The following is a 25,972-nucleotide window of genomic DNA, read 5'->3' as shown; positions in this document are numbered from 1 at the left end:
AACATCAGACTCCAAGTTCTTTGGCGTTTAGGCTCTTGGACTTACACCAGTGGTTTGCCAGGGGCTCTTGGGCCTTTAGCCATAGACTGAAGGCTGAACTGTCAGCTTCCCTACTTTTGAGGTTTTGGGATTCAGACTGAGTCACTACTGGTTTCCTTATTCCTCAACTAGCAGACGGTCTATCGTTGGACCTTACCTTGTGATCATGTGAGTCAATTCTCCTTAATAAACTCCCTTTCATATATACACACATCATATTAGTTATATCCCTGTAGAGAACTCTAATACAAAGGGACATGACTTGTCTCACATGAGACTTTGTACTTTTCAACGATGCTGAAATGAGGTAAGACTTTTGGGGAACTACTGGCAGGGGATGATTGTATTTTGCAACATAAAAAGAACATGATATTGAGGGGCCAGAGATGAAGTGATATAGTTTGGATGTTTTCCCCTCTAAATCTCATGTTGAAATGTAACTCCCAATGTTGGACATGGGCCTGGTGGGAGGTGTCTAGGTCACAGGAGGGACCCCTTATGGCTTCGTGCTGCCCTCATGATAGCAAGTTCTTGTAAGATCTGGCTGTTTTAAAGTGTGTGGCACCCCCTACCTGACACCACTCTCTTGTTCCCGCTATCATCATGTGATATGCAAGATCTGACTCTGCTATCTACCATGCGTAAAAGCTCCTCCCTGAGGCCTTCACCAGAAGCAGATACCAGCACCACACTTCTTGTATGGTCAGCAAAACTGTAAGCCAATTAAATCTCTTTTCTCTATAAATTATCCAGTCTCAGGTATTTCTTTATAGCAATACCAGAATGGCTTAACACAGTCTCACTATGTTACCCAGGTGGGCCTTAAACTTCTGGGCTAAAGTGATACTCCACCTCAGGCTCTCAAGAGCTGGGACTACAGCTGCACACCACTGTGCCCAGCTTGTATGCAGATTTTTTGCTTCACCTTCTTTCAATTCTTTCCTCACCAAGATTTTCTCCCTCTAGTCCCAAGTCTATTGGCTGCTCTGGAGTCTGACTGCTATCTCCTCAGTCCACTAAAACCACCACTTGTGATCCATACTCCCACACCACAAATACCCTCCAGCAAAAGCCCAGGTAAAAGTAGAGCTTCCCTTCTTTCAGGAATTGTAGGCACTCAAGTCATATCCACATTGGTTACTGTCCAGTTCCTTCAATAGCTATCTTATATATTTTTGGCAGCTTTAATAGTCAATTTTGGTAAGGTTAGTCCAATACAAACTACTCAATCATGAAAAAAAACCCAGAAGTCACCAGGTTATTTAAAAATGTGTCCAATAATCCTAACACCAAATAATCCTGTGGATATGTTTCTAGTGCTTATTGTTTCTGCTAGTTTTCAATTCATTTTGTCTTTCTCTTTGAGTGCCTGGTAATTGTAAATTATTTACCACACACTATATTTGAGAGATTGTTTGTAGACATTATGTAACATCTAGGATGGTGTAATCTTTCTTCGAAGATGTATTTCATTTTCATTATTTGTTTCTTCCAAGTAAGTAAGGTCAAAGCACTTAAAATAGTGCCTGGCACATGGCAAATAGTTAATTCATATTTTTGTATGCCTGTTTGCCCCACCCAGAATAAGAGTACATCAGCTTTTATATTTTTAATATCAAAATGTTTGGTTCATAGTCAACACATTAAAAATAGCTCCTCCATAAATGACTTAGGGAGCTGAAAATGAGGTAAGCCATATGTGTGTTATGCATGTGTGAAGTGCACACATAAACATACAAAATCACTAATACTTTTATAAAGATATAATCTTGTATAAAGTTTCTAAAAGAATTGTATAAATCTAGCAGTTACCTTCAGGTGGTCTTGGTGGGATTTGCTTTGGGGTACTTTCTACATTTTCATTTTCTGTTGCAAGAGTTTCTAGAAAAAAGGGAAAAAAATGGAGGACTTTGGATACTTGTAAAAATTCATTTGAGGGTTTTATGACTTCAGTATAATTGTTCATCATTTAATGGATTGCAATTATCCATGAAAATGTATTCACGAAGGCATCTATCAGTATTGGCATTCTACTTCTGGAGTTCAGGAGATCACCTTTTGAATGATTGTATATTCTCACTGTTTCTTTATATTAGCTTTTCTGATCCTTTGAATTCCCTTATTGGTTCCCATCATCACCATCTGAATGGAGTGCCCAGTTTGGCCTTGGCAGATCTGCAAGGTCAGGACTTTGGTTATTGCCCTATGACTCAAGTATTACATGTATAGATACAAGGTGATTCCATCTTCCCACCCTGAAAACCCAAAGGGGGAGGGGTACCACTAGCTTGAATGCCTTCTCTCCCCTTTGTTCTACTTGACTCTGAAATTATACCATGTTCAGATTGTATTTACCTATCACAGACTGTCTTTGAGGTTTTCTTGGCAAAGTTGGTGCTGGCAAGGAAATAAAACCTGTAAATTCAGTAACTCTTAGTGCCAATGTAGCAGTTGGTTTAAACTGTTCAGACTGTCCTTCTGGCTTTGTAGATACAGTCCGAGGTGGAGGGCTTGGCACTGTTGCTCTTAAATCTCTTGAGGTGTGCCGATAAGTATAGCCTGGACTCTTGGGTAAAGGTTGATACTTAGGGTGCACTTTCTCAAGTTTGTGAGTGATAACTGGGCCAGGAATACTTTTAGGTTTGGAGAACTCTGAAGAAAGAACTAAAATGTTTTCTAGCCTTTTTTCAGTATAAACATCTTTCATAGTTTTCAACTTTCTTGAACTTTCCATTTTGTTTGTTTTTTTCCCAAAAACTCGAGTAGAAGCTGAAGGACAACTTGGAAAAAATATGGAACCAGTAGCAGTATCTGGAATCTTCCAGCACACATGCTTAGTAGATTTTTGGGGTGATAAAATTGTAGTTACTCTTTCTTGTACAGAATGATCAAGAAAGATATTTTGGATGCTGATAGGTGTTACTGATTGATTTCTTAAAACATCAAGAGAACGAGTTTTATCTGTTTTAATGGAAGTGGTTTCATCTTCAGTGAATACTACATGCAGTGACTCAGTTTTACCAGTTTTGGCTAAACCAAAAGAAAAAAAGAAAAATTAAATTATATTTTTCAGTATGTCACAGACAAAATATCTTAGCATTCATAACTTTCTTTACTCACCCCTTTCTCATACACGTGTTTCTGTATACACTTGCTCAGCTATCAGGATGTGTGTTGAGATGACTGGTATAAAGTTTGAGTGAGGAACTGGAGAAGTGAAAAGGCTAAACTGTATTAGATTTAAAAAGGGTCAAGAATTATTCTTGGAAGAGCAGAATTGGTAGAGAGAAGCGGTGGATATAAGGAGAGATTTTTGAGAGGTTATCACTAAAAATCTGGCAAAAGGGATGAATAAAATATTTTTGATGAAGTTTTGCTATTTATCATACATCATTTGAAATACATACATCCCTCATTTGAAATTTCCTTGACTAAAGATTTACATTTCTTTTACATGCCAGACATCAGACCAATGTGTCTTTTGAACCTGATAACATTCTGATAGTGGCTACAGGTGCCATAAACTCATTTAGGTTATAACAATAAGTATTCTTTTCTATCTTACATTCAGAAAATGCACTGAGCCTGCATTCTTAGGCAGGAATCATATATGCCTTTTCTTTCCTAGGCAACAGAATGTGAAGTGACATTTTTCTGTTCTCTCAGCTGAATGCAATAAATGATGAGAATGTGTACATTCAAATGAGGAGATAATAGATTCATTAAGGCAAAATTTGCAAAGGGGTGGCCAAAAAAAGTGTTTCAACACTTCACCCTTCACCCACCTGTTGTCTATATATGGGAAGGCTGGAGACTAATCTGAGTTCAGAGAGAGTATTTCTTCTGAATAGAGCTACTGGAGTTCTATGCATTTCCCTCATTTTTCCATCCCCATGGAGGGTGGAGGTGGGATGATGTCCCTTATCTCAGGCCAAGGAAGAAGGACTTTTTATAGAGAACAGGAATATATACAAAAAGGAGAAAGTAACATCTCACTCTTCCCAATACTGCAAAATCTATTGGTTTACCCAGTGCTATTTCCTGATCAGAGTAATATAAGAGAATCTCTTTAACTACTTGACTTGTATTTCCTGATATTTCCATGGGGTACAAGACTGATGCTGATTCTCACTTTAATTCTTAACTCTTTAACAACTTAACTCTTCCCCACACCTTGCCCCACTTATGGAGGAGCCAAAAACTATAATATGAATTGAAAAAGAGAGTAGGGCCAGGCACAGTAGTTCATGCCTATAATCCCAGCACTTTGGGATGCTGAGGCTGGAGGATCGCTTGAGGCTAGGAGTTCAAGACCAGCCTGGGCAACACAGTAAGACTCCTATCTCTACACCTCAAAAAGTTAGCCAAGTATGGCAGCATGCTCCTGTAGTCCCAGATACTCAGAAGGCTGAGGTAGGAGAGTACCATGAGCCCAGGAGATTGAGGCTGCAGTAAGCCATGATTGCACTACTGCACTCCAGCCTGGGTGATGGAGCGAGACCCTGTCTTAAAAAAAAAAAAAAGAAAGAAAAGAAAAAGAACTAATTAAAAGAATAGAAAAAGAGAGTAAAAGAATAGGGTGGAAGAACTGATCAGGACCTTCTTTCCCTTGGCTTGTGTAATAATTAGCAGGACCAGGTTGAGCTGGAAGAAGGAACATAGCTTGATTGTATACTAAATGGAAGTACTAATTTAGATGAAATAAGTTATTTAATATCTGACAATAAGAAGGAGTTAATTGACAAAACTGACTAGGAAAGCTTTTAGAGAGATACGTGTGCCATATGAGTTTGAAGGGCAGTAGTAAGAAAATAATGTTTGCTTCCCACTTAAACTAATCAAATCTAGCTGATTCAGTAAAATAGTTACACCAATATCTTTAAGTTCATTTTCTCTCTATTAAAACAAAACCCATTAACACAGCAAACACTTCAATAGGCTCCAGAACTCCTTCCAACTACCACCATCTTACCATATTTATCCTTCCCTTTAATGGCAAACTGGAGTAATTTATACTCATTAGTTTAATTTCCTCTCCCACCGACAGAACAGTCTCTGTACTCAGGCTCACACATAGAGAACAGGACAACTCCTCCTTGTCCACACACCCAGTTCTGCTACTGCTGCTGAAGGCTGGGTCAGGTGACCCAGAGCTGCAGGTCTGAGACTCAACCCCACAGTGTGACATGGCCTGCATGCCTGGGATCTGGTGTGAAAGCAAGTCCTTCCTCCCTGCCACATGGCACTGTAGCACTGCTGCTGCAGAGAGCAGAAGAGCCTGAGAGCAGCACGTATGGAGCTGTGGGTAGTGACCGGTAGCACAGCCACCACCAACACTAGCCCATACCATGAAGGACCCAGAGGATCATTCCACCACCACTACTGCCATGACCCATAGCATGCTGGTTGCCCAGTGACATGAGAACCTGTTCAGTCACCTAGCCCACTGCTGCCACTACCAGCATCCATGCAAGCCACCTAAGGCCCAGGAACTGGCCTACAGTAACCGCCAACACAGGTGCCAGCATACAGCACTCTGGGGAGCAAAGATACGTAGACTCACCCTACTCTTGCCACCCTTGGGGCCTGAAGACTAGCCCACCTGGCTCCCCAGTCCCCAGCGCAACTTCACCACAGCCTTCACTAATAATTGCAGCCTAATCCTCTAAGGAAATCACAGAAAGCATTAATGCTATTTACAGCAAAAAAATAAAAAAATACAGAGACTACACTACTACATGCACCCAGAATAAAAGCCAAAGTGCCCTACTCAACCAACACCACAGATACATCTTCAGAAAAGTCCTACCCTACGGAAGTGAATTCAAAAATAGGAAGATGCAATTGTTACCCCAGATACACAGATATCAACATAAAGACATAGAAAACATCAAAATACAAGGAAATATAAAACCTCCAAAGGAAAACAATAATTCTCCAACAATAGATCTTAATCAAAAAGAAGTTGCTGAAATCCAAGATAAATAATTCAAAATTTCAATTTTAAAGAAGCTCAGTTAGATACAAGAGAATTCTGGAAAACAATACAAAGAATTCAGAAGGAGAATTCAGGATATAAATGAGAAATCTACCAAAGAGATAGACAGATATTTTTAAGAATGAACCAAATAGAAATTCTGGAGCTGAAGAATTAATTGAAGAAAATATAAAATCTATTCAAAAGATTCAGTAATAGACTAGATCATGCAGAACAAAGAATCTCAGAACTTGAAGACATTTTTGAAATAATCCAGTGAGACAAAAATAAAGAAAAAGAACCTAAAAAATCCACAAAGGCTTTGTGATATTCGGGACAACATAATGTGATCAAATATTCAAATTATTTGCATCCCAGGGGCAAAGAGACAAAGGAAGGACTATAAAACCTATGTAATTAAATAATAGAAGAAAACTTCTCAAGTCTAGCAAGAATGTTAGACATTCACATTCAGGTACAGGAGCTTCAGCAATCCATAGGTAAACAAAATGCAAAAATATCTCCCCATGGCACATTATAGTGAGACTGCCTAAAGTCAAAGATAAAAAGCATATCCTTTTAAAAGCAAGAGAAAAGCATCTAGTCACCACTAAAGAAACCCCCATCAGACTAACAGTGGATTTCTTAGCAGAAACTTCACAGGCTAGAAGAGAATGAGGTGATATAATTAAAATGCTGAAATTAAAAAAAAAAAAAAACTGTCAGTCAGAGAGTCTATCTAGCAAAATCATCCTTCACAGATCGAAGAAAAATAAAGTCTTTCCCAAACAAGCAAATGATAGGGGAATTTGTTATAACCAAGAGTGACCCTACCAGAAATGCTCAATGGAACAGAATAGAGAACCTGGAAATAAAGTCACATACTTACAGCCAACTGATCTTTGATAATGCTGACAAGAACTGACACTGGGGAAAGGACACCCTCTTTAATAAACGGTATTAGGAAAATTGGACAGCCCTATGCAAAAGAACGAAACTGGATCCCTATCTCTTACCATATATAAAAATCAACTCAAAACTGATTATAGAGTTAAGTAAGACCCAAAACTATAAAAATATTACAAGAAAACCTAGGTAAAACTCTCCTGGACATGAGTCTAGGAAAATAATTTAAGACTAAGAACTTGTAAGTGGGAGATAATATTTGCAAACTATCCATACAACAAGGCACTAACATCTAGAATAAAAGGACCTCAAACAATAGGAAAAAAAAAAAAAACAGACCAGGCTTGGTGGCTCACACCTGTAATCCCAGCACTTTGGGAGGCCGAGGCAGGTGGATTACAACGTGGTCAGCAGTTTGAGACCAGCCTGAACAACATGGTGAAACCCTGTCTCTATTAAAAATACAAAAATTAGCTGGGAGTAGTGGCACGCACCTGTAATCCTAGCTACTCAGGAGGTTGAGGCAGGAGAATCACTTGAGCCTGGAGGCAGAGGTTGCAGTGAGCCGAGATCGCACTGCTACACCCTAGCCTGGGCAACAGAGCGAGACTCAACCTTAAAAAAAAAAAAATCCCCTTAGGCATGACATGAGTAGACATTTCCCAAAAGAAGATATGCAGATGGCCAACACTTATATTTAAAAATGATCAACATCACTAATCATTAGAGAAATGCAAATTAAACCATAATGAGATATTATCTTACCCTAGTCAGAATGGCTGTTATTAAAAAGACAAAAAATAACAGATGTTAGTGAGGATGCAGAGAATAAAACCCCTGAAGGTTTGTGTTCTCATCAGCTGTTCACTGTATGCCTGACAACCTTTCACTCCCAGTACAATCTCAGCCTGGTCCTTCCATGTTGCTCTAAGGATAGGTTTTGGCACCCCCGCCCCCAACCAATAAACTATATTGAAAATGTCCAGGGCCTGAGATGGGTTCTGGAAATCTTCATTCATCGCAGTCACTCACACCAATGTCTCTTTCTTTCTTCCAACAGACCCCTACTCCTCAGCAGCAATGGGTTGACCTCTGCTGATTCAGAACCAGGTCCTGAGCTTGAAGACAAAATTTGAACTTTGATCCTATGGCACTTGAGAGACAGCAAAATATCACAGTTCCATATACTTATAAACTCCTCTTTTCCCCAAACCCAATGTCATAAAAACAAAATATGAAAATAAAAATTTAAAAAGTTTTTCCCCTAATTATCCCTGCCATCATTCTAGTCTTCACTGAGTTAATTTCCCATTGGTTTTCTGATATTGCCATACCATGTTTTCACTGGATTATCAGAATCAGTAATCATTCAGATTTATTAGTTTGGCATATAAAAATCTAAGTGAACAGGATCTACTTTACCTCACCTTTTCGTGTGATGACTTGTTACTTTCCAATATGAACCCTTAGTTACCGCAATTATTTCTGACAACCAAAAAGACCACATTGCTCATGTATGACTTCATTTTACATGTTTATCACACTGTGTGGAACACCTTCTTTTATCAACCAATTTAAATCATTTTTTTTTTCAAAGGCTACCTTAAACCCTATGCAATCCATCCTTCTTTGATAATACAACCCATATTTATTGTTCTCATCAATTCATTCAATGAACATTTAACATCTACCATGTGCCAGCTGTACACATAGTGCTGGAGGTACAATAATACAACATAAACCTTACTACAAACAAATATCTCACAATTTAGTTTAGAAACTAGGCAAGTAAACAGTTATAATAAGTGGTTCATAGGGGTAAGTATGGAATACTATGGGAGAAAAGAAATAACTCCAATAACTCCAGCCAGAGGCTGAGAGACAGAATTCAGATCTCCCCAGGCCTGAGTCCCTAGGGGAAGGGGTGGCCATAGTCTCTGCAGACCAGCAGACTTAGCCTCTCCTCCTGGTAGTGCTGAGGAATCTGCACAGCCCAGACGAATGGGTTTCACCCAGCAAAGCACACCCTCTTCACCAAGGGACAAAGTGCTTCATTAAATGGGTCCTGCTCCCCATGCCACCCAACTGGGTGAGACCCCCAACAGGGGTTGTCAGACACCCTATACAAGAATGATCCTACTGGCATCAGGCTCATGCCCCTCGCAGCCAGAGGTCCCAGAAGAAGGAACAGGCACCCATCTTTGCTGTTCTCCAGCCTCCTTGAGTGACATCTCCAGGCACAGGAGCAAATCAGATGAACAGGGCCTGAAGTGAACCCCCAGAAAACTGCAGGAGCCCTACAGAAGAAGGACCTGACTATTGAAAATAAAACAAACAAGCAGAAAGCAACAACAACAGCATCATCAACAACAACAACAGCAAAGGCCCCCACAAAAACCCCATCCAAGGGTCAGTAGCCTCAAAGACTGAAACTAGACAAACTCACTAAGATGAGGAAGAACCAACAAAAAGTGCTGAAAACCCGAAAGGCCAAAGTCCTCTCCTCCAAATGATCACAATGTCTCTCCATCAAGGGTACAGAACTGGATGGAGGATCAGATGGACGAATTGACAGAAGTAGGTTTCAGAAGATGGGTAATAAAAAACTACACTGAGCTAAAGAAGCATGTTCTAACTTAATGCAAAGATGTTAGGAACCTTGATAAAAAGTTCTAGGAATTGCTAACTAGAGTAACCAGTTTAGAGAGGAGCATAAATGACTTGATGGAGCTAAAAAACACAGCAAGAGAACTTAGTGAAGCACACATAAGTATCAAAAGCTGACTCAACCAAGCAGAAGAAAGGATATCAGAGTTTGAAGATCACCTTACTGAAATAAGACATGCAGACAAGAATAGAGAAAAAAGAATGAAAAGGAATGAACAAAGCCTCCAAGAAATATGGGACTTCATAAAAAGACTGAATCTACAATTGACTGGAGTACCAGGAGATGGGGAGAATGGAAACAAGCTGGAAAACACACTTTAGGATATTATCCAGGAGAACTTCCCCAACCTAGAAAGATAAGCCAACATGCAAATTCAGGAAATACAGAGAAGAGCATTAAGATACTCCAAGAGAAGATCAACCCCAAGACACATAATAATCAGATTCTCCAAGGTCGAAATGAAGGAAAAACTGTTAAGGGCAGCCAAAGAGAAAGGCCAGGTCACCTACAAAGGGAAGCCCATCAGACTAACAGCAGATCTCTCAGCAGAAATTCTACAAACCAAAAGAGATTGGGGGAATGTCTTCAGTATTCTTCAAGAAAGGAATTTTGAACCCAGAATTTCATGTCCAGTCAAACTAAGCTTCATAAGCGAAGGAGAAATAAAATCCTTTCCAGACAAGCAAATGCTAAGGGATTTCGTTATCACCAGGCCTGCCCTGCAAGAGCTCCTGAAAGAAGCACTAAATATGGAGAGGAAAAACCAGTACCAGTCACTGCAAAAACACACCAAAATATAAAGACACTAGAAGAAACTGTATCAACTAGTGTGCAAAATAACCAGGTAGCATCATGACAGGATCTAATTCACACATAACAATACTAACCTTCAGGAGACCCATCTTATGTGCAAAGACACACACAGACTCAAAATAAAGGTATGGAGGAAAATTTACCAAGCAAATGGAAAGCAAAAAGAAAAACAAAAAAAAAGTGGGGGTTGCAATCCTAGTCTCTGACAAAACAGACTTTAAACCAACAAAATAAAAAAAGACAAGGACATTACATAATGGTAAAGGGAACAATTAAACAAGAGCTAACTATTCTACATATATATGCACCCAATACAGGAGTACCCAGATTCACAAAACAAGTTCTTAGAGACCTAGAAAGAGACTTAGACTCCCACACGATAATAGTGGGAGACGTTAACACTCCCACTGTCAGTATTAGATCAAAGAGACAGAAAAAATATTCAGGACTTGAACTCAGACCTGGATCAAGTAGACCTAGTAGACGTCTACAGAACTCTCTACCCCAAATCAACAGAATATATATTCTTCTCAGTGCCACATGGTACTTATTCTAAAATCAACCACTTAATTGGAAGTAAAATGCTCCTCAGCAAATGCAAAAGAACTGAAATAATAACAAACAGTCTCTCAGACCACAGTGGAATCAAATTAGAACTCAGCATAAAAAAACTCACTCAAAACCACACGATTTCGTGGATATTGAACAAACTGCTCCTGAATGACTCCTAGGTAAATAATGACAGTAAGGCAAAAATCAAGAAATTATTTGAAACCAATAAGGACAAAGAGACAATGTACCAGAATCACTGGGACACAGCTAGAGCAATGTTAAGAGGGAAGTAGGCTCAGTGTTAAGCACTGAGCAATAAATTTATAGCAATAAATGCCCACATCAGAAAGCTAGAAAGATCTCTAATCAACACCCTAACATCACAATTAAAAGAGCTACAGAGGCAAGAGCAAACTAATCCAAAAGCTAGCAGAAGACAACTAGGATCAGGGAAGAATTGAAGGAGACAGACACACAAAAAACCCTCCCAAAAAATCAACAAATTCAGGAGCTTATTTTTTGAAAAAATTAACAAAATCAATAGATCACTAGCTAGACTAATAAAGAAGAAGAGAGAAGAATCAAATAGACACAATAAAAAAATTATAAAGGGGATATCACCACTGACCCCACAGAAATACAAACTACCATCAGAAAATACTCTAAACACCTCTATGCAAATAAACTAGAATATCTAGAAGAAATGGATAAATTCCTGGATGCATACATCTACCAAGACTAAACCAGGAAGAAGTCAAACCCCTGAATAGACTAATAACAAGTTCTGAAATTGAGGCAATAATTAACAGCCTACTAACCAAAAAAAAAAAAAAAAAAAAAAAAAAAGCCCAGGACCAGATGGATTCACAGCTGCAGAAATACAAAGAGGAGCTGGTACCATTCCTTCTGAAACTATTCCAAATAATTGAAAAGAAGGGACTCCTCCCTAACTCATTTTTTGAAGCCAGCACCATCCTGATACCAAAACTGGGAAGAGGCAGAACAAAAAAAGAAAACTTTAGGCTAATACCCCTGATGAACATAAACGCAGAAATCCTCAATAAAATACTGGCAAACTAAATCCAACAGCACATCAAATCCACCACGATCAAGTCAGCTTTATCCCTCGGATGCAAGGCTAGTTCAATATATACAAATCAATAAATATAATCCATCACATAAACAGAACCAAAGACAAAAACCACATGATTATCCCAATAGATGCAGAAAAGGCCTTTGATAGAATTCAACATCCCTTCGTGTTAAAAACTCTCAACAAACTAGGTATTGATGGAACATATCTCAGAAATAAGGGCTATTTATGACAAACCCACAGCCATTATCATATTGAATGGGCAAAACCTGGAAGCATTCCTTTTGAAAACCAGCACAAGACAAGAATGCCCCCTCACCACTCCTATTCAACACAGTATTGGAAGTTCAGGCCAGTGCAATCAGGCAAGAGAAAGAAATAAAGGTATTCAAATAGGAAGACAGGAAGTCAAGTTGTCTCTGTTTGCAGATGAAGTGATTTTATTTCAGAAAACCCCATCATCTCAGCCCAAAAATTTCTTGAACTGATAAGCAACTTTAGCAAAGACTCAGGATACAAAATCAATGTGCAAAAATCACATAAGCATTCCTTTACACCAACAATAGGCAAGCAGAGAACCAAATCATGAATTCCCATTCACAATCACTACAAAGAGAATAAAATACTTAGGAATACAGCTAACAAGGGATGTGAAGGACATCTTCAAGCAGAACTCCAAATCACTGCTCAAGGAAATAAGACAGGACACAAACAAATGGAAAAACATTCCATCCTCATGGATAGGAACAATCACTGTCATGAAAATGGCCATACTACCCAAAGTAATTTATACATTCAGTGCTATTCCCATCAAACTACCATTGACGTTCTTCACAGAATTAGAAAAAAAATTATTTTAAATTTCATATGGAATTAAAGAAGATCCCATATAGCAAAGACAGTCCTAAGCAAAAAGAACAAAGCTGGAGGCATCACACTACCTGACTTCAAACTATACTATGAGGCTACAGTAACCAAACCAACATGGTACTGTTACCAAAACGGACATACAGACCAATAAGCAGAACAGAGGCCTCAGAAATAATACTACACATCTACAACCATCTGATCATTGACAAATCTGACAAAAACAAGCAATGGGGAAATAATTCCTTATTTAATAAATGGTGCTGGGAAAACTGGCTAACCATATGCAGAAAACTGAAATTGGACCCCTTCCTTAAACCTTACACAAAAATTAACTCAAGATGGATTACAGACTAAAATGTAAAACCCAAAACCACAAAAATCTTAGAAAAAAACCTAGGCAATACCATTCAGGACACATGCATGGGCAAAGACTTCATGACAAAAACACCAAAAGCAATTGCAAGAAAAGCCAAAACTGACAAATGAGATCGAATTAAACTAAAGAGCTTCTGCACAAACAAAAGAAACTACCATCACAGTGAACAGGCAACCTACAGAATGGGAGAAAATTTTTGAAATTTACCTATCTGACAAAGGTCTAATATCCAGAATTTATAAGGAACTTAAACATATTTACAAGAAAAAAAAAACCCATCAAAAAGTGAGTAAAGGATATGAACAGACACTTCGCAAAAGAAGACATTTACGTGGCCAACAAACATATGAAAAAAGCTTAACATCACTGATCATCAGAGAAATGTAAATCAAAACCACAACGACATACCATCTCACACCAGTCAGAATGGCTATTATTAAAAAGTCAAAAAGTCAAAAAGTCAGGAAACAATAGATGCTGGCAAGGCTGTGAAGAAATAGGAACACTTTTACACTGTTGTTGAGAGGGTATATTAGTTCAACCATCATGGAAGACAGTATAACAATTCCTCAAGGAGCAATCCCATTACTGGGTATATTCCCAAAGGAATATAAATCATTCTACTATAAAGACACATGCACAGACATATGTTTATTGCAGCACTATTTACAACAGCAAAGACATAGAACCAACCCAAATGCCCATCAATGATAGACTGGATAAAGAAAATGTGGTACATATACATCATGGAATACTATGTGGCCATAAAAAGGAATGAGATCATGTCCTTTGCAGGGACATGGATGAAGCTGGAAGCCATCATTCTCAGCAAACTAACACAGGAACAAAAAACCAAACACCACATGTTCTCACTCATAAGTGGAAGTTGAACATTGAGAACACATGGACACAGAGAGGTGAACAGCACACACCAGGACTTGTTGAGGGGTGGAGGGTAAGGGGAAGGAACTTAGAGGATGGGTCAATAGGTGCAGCAAACCACCATGGCATATGTATATCTATATAACACACCTGTACATTCTGCACATGTAACCTATTATCTTTTAGAAGAAATTATAAAACAAAATTTTGAGCACCTACTGTGTGCAAAGCACTCTGAGAAGAGCCTTTGGAGCAAGAGAGCTCTGCTTCCCCCACCAAAAAAAAAAAAGAAACCATCTGGCCCAAAATGTCAATAGTGCCAAGGCTGTGAAATTCTGTGCTAGAAGAGAAACTTCAAACAAAAGATGAATAGAGAAATGACAAGATAACTGATAGTGAGCTGCAAATCTACATACTGTGAGCATTATTACAGAGCAGATTGTAAATATAGAACATTATAGGAATGCAGAAATGATGATATAGAAATCATATAACAAAAATTGGGAGATATAGTAGGACAGGAAATTGTGGCAGTAGTAAAGGTAAGTTGAGTTACACATCTTTAATAGCCATAGGTCAAAAAATAATAGTTTAACATCATAAATCAAATTATAGACTAGGTATATTTGAACAGTATAAAGGTTGACACTAAAACTGCAATTAACTAAAATCAGATGGAAGAGGAGACTGAGAAGGGGAAAATAAAAAAATATGCTAATTTTATTGCTTATAATAAGGAGGGATTAGAAACCATATACAGAAATAGAGGATTAAATATTACATAAAGTTATAGTTATATAAGTGGCTCATCTTTACTTCATAGCACTTATCCCAGGGTAATTTTGCATTTACTTATATGATTGATTGGTTACAATCACTGTCCCACCAGGGGTAACTAATGAAGGGAACTGGTAAGGTCTGTTTTTGTTCACTAAATATATTCAGTCCTCGTTATTTGAAGTAGTTCTGTTCTACAAGCAATGAATTACCCATTACTGAACCATTTCTCCTAGAAGAAATATGGGGTTAGGTTCCTGAAAACCTCTGGTTTCAACATTTTCAACAACTGATCAACACATAATTTTGTTTTATATGTGTTTCTATTTAAAAACACTTTACACAGTTCATTCATTAACACTGAACTTAGGGCCAACACTGTACTCACGCCTGAAGGAAGCCTATCTAGCACATATCTTGTTCTCTGTAAGGCCCATCACAGCCTTCTCCTGCTTGGGAACACTATGCTTGGGGTCCACAGTGAAATTACTAACTAAAAGCACAAACAGCGAAGAAACACAGTTCTGAACAGACAGGGAAAACAGTACCTGTTTACAATATGAAAGCTGAAACAAGAAGGCAGAGGCAGACTTGTTCCAACTCAGCTGGGGGCATGTGTGTTGTATGACTCAAATTCTTCAGGGCTCTGCACATATCCACGCATGACTGAGAAACCCCTATGAGTACCAATTCTGGGGTTACAAGTAAAGTTTATCAGTGAGGTAAACTTGAACCTACTAAGTCCACCAGTGAGTATCAACAACTGTACTCGTAGAATTGAATTGGATGTTATCATCTGACAACAAACATTTGTAAGTTATTAGTGAGCGTATTTCTTGTGATTCTGGGCTGTGCAAGTCAAGGAATTTCTATGAAAAATACATAAATGTTAATACACATATCTGATTAATATACATACCTGTACGGGGTTTTTTTTTATGTAAAGTCGGCTTAGTGAATTTTGGAGGTAAGGGTCTTCGAAGAAGTAGAGGGGGCTTTTTCATTTTCATGAGTAATAAGTGTTGTTTTTCATAATCCTTGGTTTAAGTGAGAATTGAAAAGGTTTTGAATATGTTTGAATTGTTGCTGAAAAACAATTAGAATTTAGAGTACATCTTAATGAAAATCGTTCTGTACCAATCCTTTACTGATTCCAAGCAGAATTCCTTTATGGAAAAAAGGGGTAAGAAAACAATTCTTTAAAACTTCTATTAATAGAAAGAATCCAGTTAAAATTTAGGGATATAAGTAAACATAGAATTTTTTAAACATGTGTATTACTACCCAGGATCATTCTACAATTTTCCATGTTAGTACAAAGTTCAACTTGCCAATGCTATTTCCTCTAGTAAATACTGATTTTTCGGAATCCTTGAAATGACATTTGTTTTTCCTCTCCCTTCAAAATGTTATCACTATAAATGTAGAAAGAGAATCTGGTCAGAAATCTGTAGAAGATCCCTTCATTACATAAGCTTCTGAAGACCCACCATATCTAACCATTCACATACAAGTTTTCTTTCTAAAATGGTTTTTCAACCACTGTGCTTGAGCCAAAACCATTCAATCCTAAAATAAGATGGGTTTCACTAGAATGAAATTTCCCAGGACTGCTGGATCCCAACTCATACTGTTTAGAAATGATGTGAGAAGATGCACCCCAAAAAATGTGCGTTTAGTTTGCAGGGCCACGTCAAAAGTGCCTGGCACGGCGCTATTCCATTGAACACCCTGCAACTGCACAAATGGGCCGTTTACCGCCAAAAGATAACTGCACACAAGCGCTCAAGGTGTACTCCATGGTCGTACGTTCCACTCGATGCTGGAAATCTCCCTTCCGTAGTATTCAAAGAGCTGCCTGGAAGTGCTGAATTCTCACACTACCCATTATAAAATCAGCCGCTTCCCAAACCAACCGGCTTTTCGTCTCCCATCTCCTTTTCCTCGGAATTTAGGCAGAGAGGTAAAGGTCCCGCGAGGTCGCTGGTCTTCCTGCAGGAAGCTGTTCCTGAGGAAGCATCAGGGAGCCCCACCCTCTAGGAGGCCAATGAGACACACCCGGAGACACACCTCACCCGGGTCCGCGGAGCCGCCCTGCAACCGGACGCGCAGGCGCGGGGGCGAGACAGGCGGGGCGGCAGGCGCCGGGAGGGGCCCCGCCCACCGCGCCGCGCGCGCGGAGCCTTCTCGCCTTCCTCCGCCGCGCTGTGGACTAGGGGAGGCTGCGGGCTGTGGGGGCCGGAGGAGAAGCCGGCTCCACGTGCAGCTGCTGTACGGAACGCCGTGGTGACACTTGTTATTACTATTCTTATGCTTAATGGCAGTGACCATTATTATTTATTATTTACTTCTCTCGATTACACGATGCTTATCTTGGGTGTCTAGAATCTGGGCTGCCATTCTTTAATGCTTCACTTTAGCGCAAGCCGGGTCCTGGGGATAATTTTGCAGTGCTCTCGAAAAGCGGGCATTCGGTTTTCTTTCTCTTCCTTTCATGCAACTTGTTTTGTCTTTCTGATCCTTTAAAGTTCCTGGCTGAGGCTGGATTGTGTAAAAATAAGGGCATTAGGGATCCTAGCGGGCTGTAAAACAAACCCATTTCTCACTGTCATAGTCGTCTGTTCTGGTTATCATATTATGGCGTGTCGCCTCTGTCATGGTGTTGATGAACCTGTGTGTGCAGTGATAGATGGTGGTGTGTTTGCAAAAATGTGTGTGTTTCTCTGGAGATTTGAGGGGGAAAGAGCAGTAGAAAGAACTCGTCTGATAGATGTGGAAATCCCAACTCAGAAAGTAAACTAGTTAGAGCTTCCTTCCAGGTTTGGTTTTTTTCAAAGTACAAGTGCATGAACTTTATAACAGACGTTGGAAAATGAAAGACTCAATGTAAATCTTTCTAGCTTTGGGGATCTTTCAAGAGCCACACCATAACCATGTCTTCCTTTTTCTCCTTAGTAGCAAACATATTTTAAAACAATCAATGAAAAAAGTAGAAAAGTTTAGACAAAAAGTAATCGGACTCTGGAAAATATTATGCAACTTGTTTTCCTTTATAGTACTAGTGTGCTGTTTCTTTTCCTTGTAAGATTACTGTGTCCCAATTATACTGCCGCCCCAGACCATGAATTTATTTCCACTTTTGCTGTGGCTACACCATGGATTCATTAGTTTCTCAGAAATACAAAGTTGAGAACAAAAGGCAGATCTCATGGCTAAGATTAGTCTCAAGGAATATATATTGTGCATATATTGTAAATGTAAAAAATGTTTATATTATTAAGCATAAAAAATGTCAGTTTATAAATTGAGTCAGGTACCTATGCTCTTCAAGTTCGTTGGAACCATGAGAAGTACTGGAGTTCAGTTTTACTGACTGACGTTTAGCCTTTAAACTTTATGCTTAGTTTTGCATAGTCGAAAGTAAGCCTTTTGAATGCTTTTCGAAAAAATGCCTTGTCACACGTAGAATCCGCAGGCATCCAGGTTTCATTCCTTGCAGATTTCTTGTAGCAAGTATGAGACTAAAACCTAGGGTGGTTTAATATGTAATCTCCTTAGGTTAGTACCAAACATTTAGGCAAATGAGATAGTTATTATGAAAATTAAATTCATGGCTTGGTGTGTTTTATATGTATATATGTTATTCTAACATATCTGACATGCTTTGTCTACGGAAATGACATATCAGTATGGGATGGGTTTAGACAGGACAAATGAAATTCAATTTAGATTATTTTATATTTCTTATATTTTTGAAAATATTACCCTCTCAGTTTTCTTTCTTTTTTTGTAAAATAATGATGTGTTTTGAAATAATGAATAGCTCCCTCTTTGATTTTAAGGGTCTGCTTTTTCTGATGTATGTACAGTCAGCCTTTTTATTTGTCCCATCTCTTTTGCAGTTTGGCAGAACCTTATGAAGAAGCTTCCCAAACTGAACCACAGTGCTTTCACTCTATTAGCAAATTGTACTAAAGATGCCAGGGTAATGATGAGTGCCAAGGTTATAGACATCCTGCATTTTTTTTGATGTTGCTAAAATGAGATAAAAGCCTTATGCAAAAGCAACCCCAGGCATCCCGCAGGTAATGCTATTGATTTCCCTAATATGTGGGCAATGCTTGGGGAACCTTAGATTTGCTGTTGGTTCTGTTGGAATGATGTTAAAAAGTATTGCTAGACATCTTCATTATTTTCCATCGACCTATCTCCTATTTATTTATTTACCTTTAAAATAGGACAGAGTTTTACTAAACAGTTTGGCCATTGTAGTTTTAACCTAATGTTTTCCCTTATGGAAATAATGGAGTAATGTGTGTTTTTATGTTCGTATTAGTTCTTTAAAGTACTGTTTAAAAATGAATAGTTATTTTTGAGCACATATTCATTCAACTATTGAATCCCCAGAGTAACCCAGGGCACTAAAATGCTTTTGAGAAAGAGGTGTTTTCTTGGTCTGAATTTACCTGTATATATTAATTATATGGACAGGGAAATTTCTTCACCAGTCACAGTGGCTTAAATGTACCCATTTATTTCATGTGTTTTTGTTTTCATGCTGTTGCCTAGAGAATAGTTTTATATTTTCTGTGAATAAAGATATTTTGAAGAAGTTGCTACTCCTTTTACCCCACATCTCACTGTAAAGACAAAAACTTCATTTCTGTTTTTCATTATTTTAAGCCAATTATTTTCTTTTGTCTTTCAAGATGATAGTTATTTCCTTTGTTTGAACTGGAGATCCCGGGATTACTTTTTTAAAAATTACCGATAAGGAAATGTCATGCAACCTTTATCATGGAATTAAAAAAAATATCCAAACACAAGGAAAGGACAAGGTCTGTCTGTTTTTAAAAGTGTATCAATGAATTTAGTCATTCATTCCAGAATCATTTATTGGAAACCTGCTACGCATAAGTTACTTCACCAGGTGCTAAACTTTAAACTTTATTAAAATCACTTACAATGATTCATTCGAGGCCTTATAATTTAGACATTGAAATGAAATTTTAAATCATTTCCAAAGACTCCACTTATCTCCATTATAACTACTTGAGGGTTTTTTTTTTATTTTAAGTCTTTTATTATATTGCTTTGGTAGAATAGTGATGCTTATTCACACTCCTCTGATTCTCAGAAACAATTTTGGGTTTTTTTTTAGCTGCAGTGATTATTTTAGACTGTCTGCAACCAGTTAATATTAGGTATTTATGTATATTGTACGATTGTGTCCTTCACCAAAAAAAGTTCAATGATAATTTGTTTCCTTATTATTAAGCACTTAAGCATGAGGAATGTTCATTACTATGTGGAAGGCACTGTTTTAAATGTTGATTTTGTTTTAGCTTCACAATTATCACATTAATTGAGGATGCTGGTATCTGCATCAAATTTCAAGCACAGGGAGCATAGCACAACTCAACTCAGCTGGGTTCAGATCATCTAGCTGCCACTTGTCAGCTCTGTGCCCTTGGACCAGCTGCTTAACCTAAGCCCCATGGTTTCCTCATTTGTAAAATTGGGTTAAAATGATACTTACCAAAGGGTCTTGTGAGGTGTTAAAGAGATAATCTGTGTCAGGGGCTTAGTTCTCTGCCAGCCACAGAGTCAGTGTGCAGTAGATGTTAGAAAATTTAAAATGAGGCCGGGCGCAGTGGCTCACGCCTGTAATCCCAGCACTTTGGGAGGCTGAGGCAGGCGGATCACGAGGTCAAGAGATCAAGACCATCCTGGCCAACATGGTGAAACCCCATCTCTACTGAAAATACAAAAAATTGCTGGGCGTGGTGGCACGTGCCTGTGGTCCCAGCTACTCGGGAGGCTGAGGCGGAAGAATCTCTTGAACCCAGGAGGCGGAGGTTGCAGTGAGCCGAGATTGGGCCACTGCACTCCAGCCTGGCGACAGAGCAAGACTCCATCTCAAAAAAAAAAAAAAAGAAAGAAAGAAAATTTAAAATGAAACAAACAGCCCAGTTTTCCAATGTTCACACCCCTGCTTTCTGTGATGATAGTTTATGTTAATTGAAATATTGGCAGGCTATAAATCCTAGGCATGTATCCACAAAATTTATCCACAGAATGTCACACTTAACTTTCCTAATGTCTCCAAATGTTGGCAATTCTAGTTTACAGTTCTCAGATTGTGGCACAAATGCTGTGCTCTAGACAGTGTCCTACATTCTGTCACTGGTCTTTATACTCCTCTGGGCAGCACCGGAGCTGTGGGACAGCTTGTGCCTGAAAGAGTCCTGGTACAGTGATGTAAGGAGGCCTTGACTCTTCCCCCACGTGAGTTGGGTCTGCGAGCTGCTGTCACCATTGATTGAGCCGGGCTGAATCCATGATGAATTTCAACCGGTAACCCAAGGAAGAAAGCCTCTTTGTTCTCAGCGTCTTCCAGGCCACTTGGTGTGCCTAACAAAGGTGAAAAGGGGCTACAATGTGAAGCTCCTTTGAATGGCTGGAGGGAAAGGTCTTAAATGCACATGATCTTTCTTAGTTTTTTTTCTAATGTGCACACTGGACTTTGGTAGATGAGTCTACTGAGTTCCTGTTCTGGCTGGGATTTATTCCTAAACTTAGGAGGGACGTATACCCGATCAATAGTGTCTGAGCTGCATGCCTCTGTTCAGCCCACAGCAAACACCTGTAGCAATTAGAACTGCAAGTGAGAAAAACGTTTTGTAATGACTTATTCTTCATTCTAATGTCAACTTATGACCTTAAACAGTAGATATGATTTGCTTTTCACACCTAGCATTCTGCTTATGCCTACTGCCCTGTTGAGTATGTGTTTGATTCGTAAATGTATGAGGCTAAAAGTTGCGTATGGGAGTAAGGGCAGGACACGGAAGGGTGAATTGTATTCTGTGTGTTGAGTGTTGATAAAGAACTTGTATTTCTTATACCAGAACTAGACAACTAGAAGTGTAACTTACGTTTCAGTATCACATAGTTTAGTATGCTGTTGAGAGTTCTGCTACATTTCCAACATTTGTAATCTCCACTTTATAATATGTTTTGATGCCAACTTTTATCAGAGTTGAATTAAAATTTCAGGACATTGCTTCTCTCTCCACTCCGCCCCAGGTAGGAGAAAATTTCTTCATTTCCTTTGCCAGGTTTTCCAGATGAGGTAATACCCAGCCAAGGAAGATAATATGATGTCCAGCTCTGTTCAGAAGCCATGGGGAAGACAGTTTGTGGGGCTTTATTCTTCTCTCCACTGCAATTCCAAGAAAGCAACTATGCTTATATGAGTTTGACATACTAGGCTCTGCTTTTTGAAGAAAAGGTTCTATGGCTACAAGAGATTGCATGCAAACCACCAAACCAGGTGGTTTTAGGTGTTTTCAGCCTTGAGACAGTCTATGTTTCTGCTTCCCATTGGATGATACCTTGCCCTGGAAAGGTTTCTCATGGAAAACTTGTGTGGCCATTGCTGGGGTACCTTCCTTGTGCCCAGAAAACTACACAGACCAACACTTCCAAAACCATCTGAATCAGGCCCAGCAGAGGCTCTGGGTCACCACTGCTCTCAATGGGAGCAAAGGAAGCCAGGATGTTCCTTTCTTCCCAACTCCCTGCTTTACTCCCAGACTCACAGCTTTAGAAGGGATTTCTTCCAGAGGATTTGTAACTTGGTGTATCACTTTACCCGTATGTTCCTACTCAGGAAAAGAAAAAGCAAAGTGCCTTGCCCTGTACACTCACTCACTGAGGACATTGGCAGTACATAGCTGTGAGACACTTGATGTCCCCAGTGAAGGTAAAAAGAAGACAGCACTAATGGGGTCAGTGATGACCCAGCTCTCTGAAAGGAGTTAAAGTGATAGATAGACCACAGGGGTTGAAAATGGAACCATGAGTGTGACAAATCCAATTTGGCACCATTTGCATAATAGAAATCAGTTAGATAAAAACCAGAAGGGCCGGTTTTGCTAATCTTGTACTGTGCACCGTAAGATGAGCTGTGATGACTTGGAATGGCTATGATTGTTAGACCCATACCAGAGGACTAGATTAGCTGGCCTAGTATATTTCTTTTTTTTTTTTTTTTTTGCGACAGTCTCTGCTCTGTTGCCAGCCTGGAGTGCAGTGGCACGATCTTGGCTCACTGCAACCTCCACTGCCCTGGTTCAAGCAATTCTCCTGCCTCAGCCTCCCGAAGTAGCTGGGACTATAGGCACGTGCCACCACACCCAGCTAATTTTTGTATTTTAGTAGAGACGAGGTTTCACCATGTTGGCCAGGATGGTCTCGATCTCTTGACCTTTTGATCCACCTGCCTCAGCCTTCCAAAGTGCTGGGATTACAGGCGTGAGCCACTGCGCCCAGCCTGCCTAGTATATTTCTTAATAAATATATTTATGTTTCATGCTTACTTTCATGGGGCAAAGAGTCAAAGAAAAATGTTTTCTGTGAACTGTAAAAGTATTCAATCATTGAGGGCTTTAAGAGCTTCTTACAGTCATGGAGATGTGGATTTTAAAGGCCAGAACTTCCTGAATGAGTTGCTGACATGTTCTGGCTAAAGGATTAAGGTACCCCAGAAGGGAATGGCCTTAGCCAGAATGGAAGGCCCTTATCTCCTGCTTGACCTCTCGGCATCCCTCAGATGATGTCTGCCATTCAGAAACATCTGCACAAAGATTAACCGGCACCCTTCTTCCTGGTACTTTATAGCACCTCTCTCAAGTAGAAGGGACAGACTTGATGGAACAGGGTGAAGCACAGGAAGTGGGTACCCTCCAGGGAGGTCGCACAGCCATAGTCAGAGGTAAGATCAAGATCTTGTCTTCTGAAACTAGTAAAATGCTCTTTATAGCGATTTTATGCTGTTTGTTTTGGGTGTTTTAGAGATAGGGTCTTGCTCTATTTCCTAGGCTGGAGTGCAGTGGCACAATCATAGCTCACTGCAGCCTCCAACTGCCAGGCTCAGGTGATCCTCCCACCTCAGCCTCCTGAGTAGATGGAACTACAGGCAACCACCACTATGCCCAGCTAACTTTTAAAACTTTTTTGTAAAGCAGAGTCTCACCATGTTGCCCAGGCTGGTCTCAAACTCCTGCTGAGGAGATCCTCCCACCTCAGACTCCCAAAGCACTGGGATTACAGGCATGAGCCACCATGCTCAACTTTGTATGTTGTCTTTTGAGAAGTGTTTATTCAAGTCCTTTGCCCATTTTTTAGTAAGGTTATTTGTTTTCTTGTTATTGAGTAGTTTGAGTTCCTTGTATATTTTGGATGTTAGCCCCTTAACCACTATATGTTTTGCAGATATTTTCTTCCAGTCCATGGGTGGTCTCTTCACTCTATTAATTGTTTCCTTTGCAGTACAGAAAGAAAACGGCATCTTATTGTAATTAGTATTTGATTATGAATGATTTTAAACATTTTTCATATGTTTATTACTGAGTGTATTCTGTTGTGAATGGCTTATCCCAGTCCCTTGTCCGTTTTTACGTGGTAGTATTTTTTGTTCCCCCTAACGATTTTTTTTTTTGAGGCAGGTCTTGCTCTGTTGCCCAGGGTAGAATGCAGTAGGATGATCATAGCTCACTGCAGCCTTGACTTCCTGGGCCCAAGCAGTCTTCCCACCTCAGCCTCCTGAGTAGCTGGTACTATAGGCACATGCTACCACACTCAGCTAATTTTTTAAAAATTTTTTTATAGACACGGAGTTTCAACATGTCGCCCAGGCTGGTCTCAACCTCCTGGGCTAGAGCGACCTGCCTGCCCCAGCCTCCCAAAGTGCTGGGATTGCAGGCATGAGCCACCATGCCTAGCCCCTGTATGATTTTTAAGAGATCCTTAATGATTGTTAAGAAATATTATAGATACACAATATACCCAGTTTGCCTACTGAGGCTATGTAAAATGAGATATGAAGTGGTTACATATGTGGACCCTAAAGTCAGATAGACCTGGTTTGAATACTGACATCACCATTTACCAATTATATGACTTTGGTCAAGTTAACTCTTTAAGTCTTAATTTCCACATCTGTAATATTGAGGCAGTAATGGCACCTACCCCAAATAGAGTTGTGAAAATTAAATGAGAACATCCTCAAAATGCTTCAGCACAGTTCCTGGATTACAGAAAATGCTCAATAAATGTCAACTACGATTTTTTTTTCTCAATGATAATTCAAAAGCTGATAGTATAAAGGAAATACCATACTCACTACTGTTATTATTATAATTACATATAACTGATTTGTTGCTAAATTACCCTAAAATGGTTTTGGTGCTCTTTACATACACACATATATACATACATACATACATATATAATGTGAACAAAGTCATTTTACATTCAAGCATGCATAGTTTGTTTAATTAGTTAAAAGTCAGTTCGAGGACTTTCAGTCTGTGTGACCACTAGTGCTGATATGGATGGTCTCCTGTCCACCCAAAATACATAGGAATGCCAGATAAAATATGTAGCTGAGATGAACAGAAAAGGAAATCACTGATGTTGGGAGAAAAAACTAAATATCAGTGAAAAGAGCTGGAGATGAAGTCATGGTGGTCCGTGGGGGTGTCTGATTTTTTAGGGGTACAGAACTGGGATTGTCCTACCTACATGGGAAGTGGAGATGAACTCCCTAGTCTGCAGCAAGCAGAGAACTGAAATAAAATACCCTGCATACATCTGAATGCCTCAAAATTGAGACCCTTTCTCTGAAACAGGGACTAGAGAATCCATACTCTGGCCTGCAACAGATCAAGGAAGCTGACCCTAGGCCAGACAAACAATATATTAATACTGGACAAAGTAGACTCTAATGGGCTTATTTCTTAAGGATACAAAGAAATGATTCATTAAGATGATATGCCAGCATATGACTGTCTGTACTCAACAACATAACTTCCAAATATTAGAAACAACAATTGACAAAATGACAAGGAGCTATTGATAAGTCTACCTGTAAAATGAGAACTTTTTTTTTAAAGTACGTGTCTCTTAGAAAGTAAAAGCTCAAGCAAACAAAAGATTACTAAGCATATGGGA

General features: G+C 39.2%; 1 protein-coding gene and 1 long non-coding RNA gene across 2 annotated transcripts in view; one reads left to right on the top strand and one right to left on the bottom strand.

The window, feature by feature from the left end:
• LOC110569381 (uncharacterized) overlaps window positions 1-8,194 on the top strand; it is an 80,811-nt gene extending 72,617 nt beyond the window's left edge. The window contains exon 4 of the long non-coding RNA XR_002479485.2: window positions 7,983-8,194. This is a non-coding gene — a long non-coding RNA (uncharacterized LOC110569381). The remainder of the gene's footprint in view (window positions 1-7,982) is intronic.
• Window positions 1-16,842, bottom strand: part of LRRC63 (leucine rich repeat containing 63) — a 62,072-nt gene extending 45,230 nt beyond the window's left edge. The window contains exons 1-4 of the mRNA XM_064373555.1: window positions 16,712-16,842; window positions 15,873-16,039; window positions 2,395-3,069; window positions 1,852-1,920 (exon numbers count right to left, since the gene is read on the bottom strand). Of these exons, the coding sequence (XP_064229625.1) occupies window positions 1,852-1,920; window positions 2,395-3,069; window positions 15,873-15,963 (835 nt within the window). The 5' untranslated portion in view covers window positions 15,964-16,039; window positions 16,712-16,842. The remainder of the gene's footprint in view (window positions 1-1,851; window positions 1,921-2,394; window positions 3,070-15,872; window positions 16,040-16,711) is intronic.
• Between the last annotated feature and the right edge of the window lie 9,130 nt (window positions 16,843-25,972).

This window comes from Aotus nancymaae, unplaced genomic scaffold, assembly GCF_030222135.1.
Source record: "Aotus nancymaae isolate 86718 unplaced genomic scaffold, 86718_ANA_hifiasm-v0.15.2.pri h1tg000009l, whole genome shotgun sequence".
NCBI lineage: Eukaryota > Metazoa > Chordata > Mammalia > Primates > Aotidae > Aotus > Aotus nancymaae.
The sequence above is the reverse complement of the archived record's forward strand: the minus strand, read 5'-3'. Positions and strand labels throughout refer to the sequence as shown.